Source organism: Trypanosoma cruzi, genomic scaffold (genome assembly GCF_000209065.1).
Source record: "Trypanosoma cruzi strain CL Brener 1047053517087 genomic scaffold, whole genome shotgun sequence".
Taxonomy (NCBI): domain Eukaryota; phylum Euglenozoa; class Kinetoplastea; order Trypanosomatida; family Trypanosomatidae; genus Trypanosoma; species Trypanosoma cruzi.
The window spans coordinates 745,862-757,320 of NW_001849447.1; the positions used below are offsets into that span (position 1 = coordinate 745,862).

General features: G+C 50.7%; 4 protein-coding genes across 4 annotated transcripts, besides 5 other annotated features; all 4 read left to right on the top strand.

Moving 5' to 3' along the window:
• Tc00.1047053511293.10 (extracellular receptor, putative) lies at positions 1-778 on the top strand (the record flags this gene model as incomplete). Its single annotated transcript, XM_807366.1, has 1 exon — positions 1-778. A coding segment is annotated over one exon (778 nt), but the record flags the coding sequence as incomplete, so codon positions are not given.
• Positions 1-11,459: part of a sequence feature (heterozygous, non-Esmeraldo-like haplotype) that runs on past the window's edge.
• On the top strand, positions 1,620-7,064 carry Tc00.1047053511293.20 (hypothetical protein, conserved; the record flags this gene model as incomplete). Its single annotated transcript, XM_807367.1, has 1 exon — positions 1,620-7,064. One exon carries the CDS (start codon positions 1,620-1,622, stop codon positions 7,062-7,064), a length of 5,445 nt encoding a protein of 1,814 aa, XP_812460.1.
• Positions 7,613-7,692: a sequence feature (T-rich).
• Positions 7,873-7,898: a sequence feature (AT_rich).
• On the top strand, positions 7,958-9,139 carry Tc00.1047053511293.30 (DNA-directed RNA polymerase, alpha subunit, putative; the record flags this gene model as incomplete). Its single annotated transcript, XM_807368.1, has 1 exon — positions 7,958-9,139. One exon carries the CDS (start codon positions 7,958-7,960, stop codon positions 9,137-9,139), a length of 1,182 nt encoding a protein of 393 aa, XP_812461.1.
• Positions 9,199-9,222: a microsatellite.
• On the top strand, positions 9,659-11,017 carry Tc00.1047053511293.40 (U3 snoRNA-associated protein UTP11, putative; the record flags this gene model as incomplete). Its single annotated transcript, XM_807369.1, has 1 exon — positions 9,659-11,017. The coding sequence occupies one exon, from the start codon at positions 9,659-9,661 to the stop codon at positions 11,015-11,017; it is 1,359 nt and encodes a 452-aa protein (XP_812462.1).
• Positions 9,756-9,775: a microsatellite.

The window sequence follows — 11,459 nt, forward strand, 5'->3', positions numbered from 1 at the left end:
AATACATCTTCTTTTAGGAAAAGAGCTTTGTCAATATGCCGCGTCACACCCAGAGGAACGTGAGAAAGCCCAAAGTTCCCTGTGTATATTTCCATACGTTGAGCCGCAACGGTTGGAAGCCATCAACAATGAATCTGCACATAGTGGTCTATACAATAATCAGGTGCGGATTTTGTCGCAAGGCGGATTTGCCGCGGAAGAAACTTATTGCAATCTCACCACCATTCGTCATGGGGCGGCGTTTGCAATTGACGCCGCGTACACAGTTATTGACAGCGTTGATCGAGCCGTGAATGCGGGGGTGAGTCTCAACCTTAGTGCTAACATTATGCCTTTTGTTCGGTCCACCTCAATAGATGGCTTTACGGGGATGTTTACTATTGACAAGGCGGGGAATCGTGACTTGGCGCCGTTTGGTGTTGATATTCAAATGGTAAATCGTACTCTTTACCTTGGAATGTGGAGTAGCAACCAAACATCACCGTTTCGTTACACAGCCACTGAGCCTATTGTCTGGATGACGGGCAGTAGAGAGACTCCGGCGGACACCTTCCGTGATATCCAATTCATCCTAGGCACAACTGTCTCGGCAAGCCCGGGTACCATTGTTCTCTCGGTGTTGGGCTTTGTTGGCACCATCGCCGTCTTTGCCTTTTGTTATCGTCACTACAAGTTGCAAAAACTTGTGGAGCTTAGCCTTCAGAGCAATCGCGTCCCCGTCACGGAGGATGAGATGCGGCGGCTGCGGGGCACGCGATCGCTTGGGTCCGACTTGTAGTGATGGGAGTGGAATCAAGAAGAGGGGATGGGGGAAGAGGATGAAGGGAAATGAATTAGATAGCTTCTCCCTTCCGCACTTTTCGGTGCAACCGCTTCCCCTGGTTTTTGTTTTTGTTTTTTACTTTCTGGCGCGTACTTCAATTCATTGTGTTTGTCCGTTGTTGTTGTTGTTGTTTTATCTTTCATATCGATGACCCCCCTGCTCTTCCTCTGCGGTTTCATGCAGCCGCATGGGTATATGCCGTGGGTAACTTTCTGTCTGTGGAGTGGGTGCCGCGAATTTTCTTTTTCTTTTTTTTTTCTTAACCAACAAAAATTTGATTTGCCCCGCTTCTATGCGTGACCCAATAAATGCGTGCGGCCATGTGACACATAAAAGTGAAGCGCAAAGAGCATTAAGGGGAGACGATTTTTGTGTGGGGTTTCGGAGCAGTTGACAGGGCGTTCGACCGACGAGGGGAGTGCGAATTCTACCGCGGGTTGTTTTAGAGCGAGCCAGGGGAGAACAGCAGCGCACGGAGGGCATAAAAATAAGCGGGAGGAGGAGGAAACGAGGAGGGGCCAGCGGTTGTAATTTTTTTTTTTTTTTTGAGGAGGGGGGCGGGTCTCATTGAGGGCACTCAATCTTAAGTGTGCGCAGAGTGCAACAGGGTTTGCTGCTCTGGCTGAGTCGCCGCACACACCCTTCCCTGGAAGGAGACAAACACACAAACAAAAAAGAAAGGGGCGGAGGCGCAGAGGGACGAAGACGACACCGAAAGGGAATTAAGTGCGGAAAACAAACGCACGCAGATTAAGAGCAAAAGGTAGAAGAATAAAGGGGGGTTTGGTTTGTCGCAATGTCGCTTTTTCTCACTGGTGATCGTTTCTCTTCTTTTCTTTTTGCGCCGGAGGCACCTGAGCATCACGAGAAGCACATAGAGGAACTTGTCTCGCGTTCACGTCAGGGTCCTTTTGAAAACCGCAAGGCGTACACGTTCCCATTGGATGTGCCTCTCACGACGGCGGATGTGGAGCGATGGGGTAAACGCCTTGATGAAAGTGCCCCGCCGCCAGAGGCACCGAACGCGGCGTTTGCAGGCGGTGGCTTCATTGATGCCGCGGCTGCACTTTCGATGAGTGATGGAGCCGAACGGGAGCGCGCTGTGCATAAACTTGCCCCGATGAAGTTATTTGACCCAAAGCGAGTGGATCGTAAGCCCATGACGAAAATTCTCGTTCACCGACGCAAGTGGTTGCCGTACCGTCAGCGGTTGCCTGTGTATCAGTGTCGCGGGCCTGTCCTTGACGCACTGCGCAATAGCCAAGTATTGGCGCTTGTAGCCCCTCCCGGCAGCGGCCGGACTCTGCAGATGCCACAGATTATATCGGAGACAGAAATTTTTAAGAGCAAGCGCGTTATTGTTGTCTGCCTGACAAGTCTTTCCGCTTGTCGCACGGTGGAGCGACTCCGTGAGGAGCGCGGTGAGGATGCCACATCGAGGACGGTGGCTGTGTGTACACCAACCCGTTACGACGTAGAGGAGGGAACATTGATTGCAGTCACCACACCAGAGATGCTCGTCCGTCAATTGTTATGCGACCCCTTACTAATAAATGTTGCTTGTGTAATTTTGAACGATATACATTTGAGATCACCAATCACAGAGCTTTGTATGTCACTTCTCCGCAGTACACTGCGGCAATTGAGGGAGGAAAATGGAATTAAAAGGCGTGGAGGATCTTTGCATGTGGTGATTGACTGTTTTGAAGATGCCGTTGCCACAACGATTGTAGAATTTTTTGGTAAAGAGTTTACAGCCCGTCTAAATCTTTCTCAGGTGCTACAGCAGGATCTAAAGACGTCGGGTACTGAGGCGCAGCACCTCAACGAAGTATGGTCTCCCTCGTGTGTAATGCTTCTTGAGGAGACGATGCAATGGCTTGCGAAGTGTGAGGAGGAGGGTAGCTTTATTCCTCGTGACCCGGCCGAGGATCTTCGCAACTATGTGGAGAACATTGGGGTGGTGGCGAGGATTATGGCAGCGGAGGAGGCGGAATTCACGAATGACGAGAAACTTCGATCCTACTGGTGCCCAATCATTGTGCAGGCAGTGAAGAAATACGACTGTGCGGAGCGAGAGGATGCTTTACGAGGCGCCGATCAACAAAAGCAAGAAGAAAAGCGACAGCATCTGCCATCTGTTGTCGTCATTGTTCCAAATGCACACATCGCCTCTGTGGTAGAGGAGGCACTTCGTCTCGCGTTGGGTGATTCAACGGACAATGAAGATTTGGAGCAATCAACATCGTTTTCATTGCATCTTCTACTGGACTGTCTCACGGTGCAGGAGGTGGATTGTGTGTTGCAGGCCGGCGAGGCTGCGACGAGGGGTGGAAGGCGACTGGTGTTGTTGACAACCCCCAACATTGCGCACTCGGCTCTTCCATCCACAAGGGAAATTGGTCTTGTGGTGGATTGCGCACGACGTTCTTACGCATCGTACGATGAAAGCACCGATGCAGACGTTTTTGTCACAACTTACAGCCTTGTGCAAGAGCTACGCTACCGTCGGACGATTGCCCGTCTTCGCCGAGGTGACGGTAACAAGGGCGAGCAGGACGTTGCTCGATTCCCAGTGTGCATGGTGGTTCAATTAATTTCTAAACCTATCCTCTACGGCACCAAACATCGTCACATCAGCGTGGATCCCGGTCACCACTCTATTTTTAATCTAGGCTGGGATGAGTACGTGCAGCTGTATCACCTCTTGCAGGCACGAGAAGAGGGGCTGCGCTGCCGCGAAACCGGCGCCAGTTTGGAAGATTCGGAGAATAATTACCTCCTGTCCTCGATGGTTGCACAGTTGGTGCCCTTTATTTTTATCGGTGTTCCAACCGCGTCAACAAGCCGTTATGAAAAGCTGCGTCGTACCTTTTTAGCGGTCGAGCATCACCTTCAGCGATTGGGTCACTTGGAAATTAAGAGTGCGGATTCCATTCCACGTTTATCACCAATTGGCGTGGCTGCCACGTGTTTCTCATGGCCTGTTGAGGTAGTGCGCCTCTTGATGTACTCGCGACTCCATGACTGCGTTGTGCCAGCGAGTGTTATTGCGGCAGCGTGGATGGTGGGCAATATGTTCTTTGTCGGGAAGATGGAAACGGACACGGAAGAATTAATGAAAGAGGCCCGTGTGTTCTTTTCTCAAGATTCCGGCAGTGATGTCGCGAGTGTTTTTAACGCGTACCACACGTGGCTTTCTTCACGTAACGTGTCCACAGAAGCACAGGACGCCTTTTTTAATGAGACTCTCACCTCGAAGAAGGCCTTTATGCTAATTGAGGCCCAACAAATAGAGCTACTGCGCGTGCTGGAGGCGACGGATGTGTTTCGACTGCCTTCTACTTGTAAGTTGTCATGTAACGACGGGGACGGTGGCGGGTCTACTGTGAAGAACGCAGGGGCAACAGATGTCACCAAGGCAGTTACTACCAGCACGATCGACGCGGCTACCGTAGCATCCCGGATTCTTGAAATTCCGGTGAACAACCTAGATGAAGGAGAAATGGTTTTTCGATGCGTGACGTCTGCGGTGTATCCGTCCTGTGCAGTGCCACACAGTGATGGGAGAGTGTCAAGGTTTGGATTTCCGGACAAACTAATAAATGCGACAGCAAATGGCTCAACTACACTTCCCCTTCGAGCGACCATGCAACCAGCCGTCTTTTCACACCGATCCGTGATGAGTGTTGAAGAGGTATACCAGCGCCATGCGGAAAAGCCGTTCTTATACTTGTTTCGCACACGCGTCGCGGAAAAGGGGCTTGACGTCTTGAAGGAAGCGGTACCACTTTTTACTGATGCCGCTGTTGTTGCGTGCGGCAACTGGCACGAGTGGCCGAAGTCACCGGCAACACGCTGTCGTGGATGGACCTCGGTCCTAACAAACACCTGGCGCCAAACAAAACGTGCTCGTCGTCTCCCGCCACCCGCCCAATTACCGGCGGTTTCTATAAAATTAAAGCCATATGACACGGTTCAGGCGAGGCCAGTTTTTGTGCAAGCCGATGACACGTTTGCGTTCGGTATGCGGTCAACAACGGCAAAGTGGCTGCAGCAGATGCGGGATCAGGGCCGTCGGCGAATTCGAGCTTTGTTGTGTGATAAGTCATGGCCTGCAAGCAGCGAAGCATCACTTGGACTGAAGGAAGCATGGGAGTGGTGGTCGAGACGAGGCCGTGGGGCTCAGGATTGGTTGCGGGAGGAGCGTACCACTCATAATACGGCAATCAGTAATGGCTTGAAGCCCGGCGATTCCTTGTATCCTTATTATCAGTACAGTTCAAATCCTGGACGACCGACAGCTGTAGTGCCTCCTAAGAAGCACATTGGCTCTTCCACGACAAACTCGTTTTCTGCGATTTCTTCCGCTGCCGTTGCCGCCGCTGGTGGTGTTGATGGTGTTGCCTTTACTGCGGCCTCCGACGCAGCTGCGAGGCAATCGACGGCGTATGTTGGCAAGCTGCCCGACCCTGTGATGGATAAAAATATTCAGCACCTGGCACAGAGCATTGCAAAGGCCCGTTCCCGCGAGCAAGAAGCTACCTTTTTGAAGATGTATCCCGACTTATTTGCCTTTCTTCACCCGGAGCACGAGTTTCACGGCTATTATCTTCATGTGCTTCGCCGGTTGGACCCTGACCTGGAAATTTTGGGTGATGACTTGGATGAGCTAGAAAAGTTTCTGAAGGAGCTTGAGGAAGAGGTGCAACGCGAGGTTGGTATAACCGAAGGAAATGTGGATCCCTCTTACGAGGCGCAGACATACAATGCTGTTGACGCAGCAGTTGATCCGGGCAGCAATGCACAATATCAGTTCCAGGAGGTGAATGCAGAGGAGTATATGGCGTCTTATGGCATGCAGGTCGAGACAGCCGCGGAGCATGCAAGGAGGCCAAAAGCATTATTTAAAATGCATGACGGGCGTGCGTCTGGACCAACCGCAGTGGATGGAACGGCACCAGAAGCAACAAAGTTGGGAAAAATGGGAGAAGAAGCTCCTACGGCGTCCTCGTTCTTTACTCAACCCGCTGTGTCGGATAATCAAAACAAACCGGCTGTGCTCCCAGACTTACCCCTCGAGAGCGTGACCGCGAGAAAACCACTTCAAGTGGATCCTAATGCTTCCATCGGAAACTTTACATTTGACAGGGGATCAAAGACGGAGGGGCCTGTTTTCCCTGCCAACGAAGCCGCCGAAAGCAATAGAGGGATGAGTGGTGGTGGTGGAATGACGCTCATGGAGCGTCTCTTGGCAATGAAGGGGGGAACTTCTGCAGCAGCGGACAAAACAGCAGAACCGGTGTCGAGTGGTACCCCGAGAGAAAATGTGCCATTGCAAACGTCTTCAGCTCAGACAGTACCCCTCGTGACTGTTGGGGTGTGGCCTTCTACGCCTCTTCCAATTTCTCAATCCCCTGCGGCAAATCTCCCGACAGCCTCTTCTGGGACTAGTCTACCGGTGGAAGCAGTTTCCCAGCAGGCACCGACGGCAACAATTGCAGCAGCCAACGCCCCTACTGCAGCAGAGTTACTGGCGTTGATGGGCGTTATTCCTTCCACGCCGGCATTAAATCCACTCACAATACCACCCCCGCCACTTCCAGCGGAAGTTGTGGCCAGTCGCCATCCATCGATCCTTGCGTATCCGCTGCCACCGCGAGAGTTTGGCAACATTCCTCTCATTCTCGCAAAGGCGCTGGGCGAGACAATGGGAGTCAAGGTGGGGCCAACACGCATCGTTGGCAACATCGCGCGCATCGATGTGCCCAATCACAAGGTGGAGGCACGTGCACTGGCGCTCAAGTCCTTTACTTGTTTGGGCAAGAAGGTGAATATCTTTAAAAATGACCGCATTATTGACGGCGTGCGCCCCGTTTTTAATAAAGGACAAACGACGAGGTCGACACTACGCGAGGACGTGACACGCCTACTTCATAGAGCGGATTACGGCCCCGAGGAGCTGGAGGACGACGAAGACAACAACAACAATGATGATGATGGGAGTCATAACGCAGGGTTACCACTGCATGAGTCAAACAACGGAGTTGGGCCCGTCTTCCCGCACTATCATCATTACATGCAACAACACGAACAAGAGCTTCCACCCGATGAACCAGCAGTGCCAAAGAAGTCAGCTCATCCGCCACAAATTGGTCTTCTGACCGACTCGGAGGACGACGACGACGACGACGCAGACTCCTCCAGCAGTGCGGAATCGTCGGAATTAGTCCAATCATGAGAAAATCACCTCCCACTCACTTACTCTCATAGTTCTTCTTCTTATATATATGCACAACGCTGAAAGAAAGCAGAACCACAACTGAAGAAGGGAAGAAGAAAAAACAGCGTGGAAGAAATGGAAGTTTAAAAAAAAAAAAAAGAGGCGGAGCATCCAACAGGCCCAGAGGATGCGCCGCCGCCATCACGACGGGAGTAGCAGAAGCAACAAGGGCAAAGCGAAAGCGGATGGGTGGATGGGGGACACAACAGTCTGGCGGAAATTCGGCCGTGGAATTGTGTGATTGTGGCTGCGGTAACTGGAAGGAATTAAAGGGAGGCTGAGACGGTAAATGATTGCTAATAAAAGAGGGAATGAAAAAGGAATTTTAAGAAATTAGTCACGTCTTTTCCCCATGACTGCTGCCGCTTCTGTCCCCACTGCCGGTGTCGACATGTTGGGAGCCTTTAATTCCATTAGATCCACAGGGCACCTCCGACGACAGCAAAAAAAAAGGCAGAAAAAGAAACAAAGGCGGCGGGTATTTATATTTTTATTGGCATTGGACCTTCTTTTTGTTTCTTTTTTGTTATCTTATTGTTCCTCTCATTCCGCATATTTACTGTCCTTTTGTTTCTTTTTTTTTCCTGCGTGTGTGTGTGTGATGACTGTATCATGCGGATCAATTAAATCCTGCTCATGTGGGAAAGAACGACGGGCTTTAAGTGGCATGCGTCTATTTTTCCCCTTACCCACTACCTCTTTCATTTGGATTTCGCTCTTGCGTGAATCATTTTGGTGTCGCTGCGTATTATTGCCGTTTTGCCCCTTATTTATTATTTTTTATTTTTTATTGTGTTGATTCTAGCAAGTGCGGAAAGGGAAAGTCCCTAATTGCGCAAGCAGGCAGCGGGATGAGTTACGGCTGCAAACTGCGGGTTGGCTGTGATAAAGCGTTGCACACTGAGACGTTCAGCGCGCCAGGCACACATGGTCGTGGACAGGCGGCGATACCACCGACGGCTCTACCGGATGTGCCGACGATATCGAACATCAAAGTTACATCGGCTGCAGTGAAGTTGCCGGGACGACATGCGCCAGTGAAGGTCGAGGAGTCAACTAGGAACATTAACGCGAATGAAGAAGAAGCAGAGGGGAATAGCGATGTGCCCACGTCAGAGTCTTCTCCCACCACCTCCACTACCCGAAGTGTGGAAACCATGACGTTTGATGTAGAACGCATCAGCCCACCGATTGCGAACATGTTTCGCCGACTGATGATGACTGAGGTCCCAGTCCTTGCATTTGACCGCATGCTCATTGAGGAAAATGACAGCGTCGTGCCGGACGAACTTCTTGCCCATCGCATCGGCCTTGTTCCAATTGCTGGTCCTGTGTTGAAGATGCAGTTTGTAACGGAATCGAATCAAGTAGGTTTTGATGCTCTTGATCCGCAACGTGTTTTGGTGTTTGAACTTGCTGCTGAAGGACGGCGTGATGCAAAGTCGACGAGTGTCTACAGCGGCGATCTTAAGTGGAAGCCGCTTCCAGGGCAAGAAGCGTGGGCAACTGGTGCCGACGAGGACCGTGTGTTTCTTGTCCATCCCGACATTATATTGACGAAGCTAGGGCCTGGACAGCGTTTAAAGCTGCGGGCGATTGCTCTGAAGGGCATTGGTGGTGTGCACGCGAAGTGGACCCCCGTCTCTGTCTGTTTCTACGAGCTCAAGACAAGCATTTATTTACGTGAGCCGATTCGTGGGGATTGTGCAACGAAATTACAACGCATTTGTCCTGTTGGTGTCTTTGGCGTGAACGAGGAGGGGGAGTCGGAGGTGGCGGAGGTGGAGAACTGCACGCTTTGTCGCGAGTGTCTCCGCCGTGACATGTACCCCGAAATCGCCGACAAGATTGTCGTCGAAAAGGACAAAACCCGCATGCGGTTCACCATTGAAAGTATCGGGCAGCTGCACGCGTCGCAAATATTCCGGTATGCCCTCGCTTTGTTCGCCGAACGCGTTCGTGATTTGGCCGGGCGTATTCGCGGCACGGAGGCCATTGTCACGGGTGCAGCCGCCGCAATACCGTCCACCTAATACGAGGGGAAACAACTGACATGGAGACACCACAGCCACCCAAAAAAAAAAAAAAAGATTAATAATAATAATAATAATAATAAGCAAGAAAAACAAAGGGGATTGGCAGAGAAGAGAGATGTGTGAATGTACATGCAAGGGGAAGAACGGCAGCGGAGTGTGGGAGGTTTAGTACGGTGAAGGGAAGGAGAGACGCAAAAGGACTGGGATGCAGAGAGGCTCGACGCGTCGAGTTTTCCCCCCTATCCCCACTCCCTTTTTTTCTTTCTATCTCCAAATCACTGGTGGTGCGCCGGATGCCCCTAGTTTACTTTTGTCCGACAATCGCTCGTTACTTTTTCCGTACTTTTTGTCTTTTTTTTTACACATTTCTTTCCTTCTCTCTTTTTCTTTCTGTGTTATGCGGACTCACTCGTATAAAATATCAATCAGGCATGATGCACATGTTTCTCTCTGTCTTGTATCTCTCTCTCTCTCTTCACAAATACACACGCACGCGTTTGTTTGAAACTTTTATGCATGTATGTGCATTTCCTTCTTTACGTGTCTCTCTACAATGTTGTGCAGTTTTGGCGGGGAGTAATGTGCTCTAAAAATCCCCCTAAATCATCCTCCCTTGTTGTTGTTGTTGTTGTTTTTACTTTTGTCACTGACCTGCTGCTTCTGCTGCTGTTCAATACGTATCCTTTCAGTCATCGTGGCAGTTCCTATCATACAAGCAGTAATTTACCCTGCAACTTTGGCACGGGCAGCCCTAGCGGTGGGTGTTTAGGAGAGGCGAAACCACACGTACGGCAGGGGAGAAAAGAGGCCAAAAAAAGAAAAATGACGCGGGGAAAGGGACGCAACCCAGGTGTGGGTAACTTGGACAAGCACATCAAGCGGACGATCCACAAGGAACGCTCGCAGCCGGCCTCCCGCAAACATTTAGGACAGCTAGAGAAACAAAAAGACCATGTCGTACGCTCTAGGCGTCGCAAAGCAAAGATGCAGAAACTCCTGCAATTGAAGCGCGCTGCGGCACAACGTAACCCCGATGAGTTCCATATTGGCATGACAAAGGCTGTCTTAGATATCGCATCAGGGAAGATGAAACAACGTGCGGGATCAAAGGAAGGAAATCAGAAAAAGACACAAAAAGTGCTAGAGCAGAATACACGCAATGTTCAGTACCTCCAATACAAGGCACAGGCAGATCTTCACCGCGCGAAGGAGCTCCTCAATGAGGATGCATCGATAGCCATCACCTCCGCACCACCAAAGAATAAGCACATTGTTTTTGTGGAGAATGACGAGGAATTCCGTCGCTTTAATCCCGTTAAGTACTTTGACGCAACACCAGAGATGCTTAAGCAGCACCCTGCTGTTCGAGGGACAATTTCGATTCTTCAAAGCACTGTTTTGCCGGAGGAGGTGCTGTTGACGGGTCCACGAATGCTTTCATCGTCCCAGCGGCGCCGTGAGCGTCGTGAAATGCAAGAAAAACTCCGAAAAAGTGGTGTTAAAACCGCAGAGGAACGTGAAGCTCTTGTGAAGCGCCTTCGTGCCAAAAAGGACATGAAGAAGTACCGCTTTTCTTCCCTGGTAGAGGAGGCGGCGACATCCGCCGCGGCAATTGGTGGTGGTGGTGGGGATGGGGATGAGGAAGAGCCACGAGACGATGTGGAGCTCATCTTGCAGCAGAGGCGAGAGAAGGAGCAGCAGGAGGCGGCGCTAGCGGCAAGGAACCTGAAGGAGATTCAACAACGCGTGGAACGTAGCAGGAGCCTTCACGCCTTGGCAAAGACGATCAAGCGGCAGAATGAGGGCCTGCGGAAAAGCCTGGAGCAAAAGCGTGAGTCCCGCTTCAAACCAAAAGCCGCACGTCGCGCTCGCTGAGTGTGAAGGTGGAGTGAGTGATTGAATGCCGGACCTCCCATGCCTGTTGTGAGAGATCCTGCGGAAAAGAAAAGCTCACATTTTCCACTTCAAAAAAAAAAGAAAAGAAGAGGAGAGAGATCATCCATGCCTCCACAGACGATTAATGTTTTTGTTCCCCTGCCACCATAATAAAAGAACGCAGGGTACATAAAATGTGCGTGGAGCTTCTCTTTTGAAAGGAAATATTTTAAACAACAAAAAAGAAAATAAAAATAAAAGGCATCTGTTCTTGAAGAAAAACAAAGACGACATGTCTCTTCCGCAGGTACGCGGTCACGTGGTTTTGATTGCCGAGTGGTGCGCTCACATTACATTTCGTTACGCTTCTTTTCTTGTGTTTTCCTACAGGAATTTCTTGCAGCGCAGGAAAAAGAGTAGAGGTGTCGTTAAAGGAGGAAGA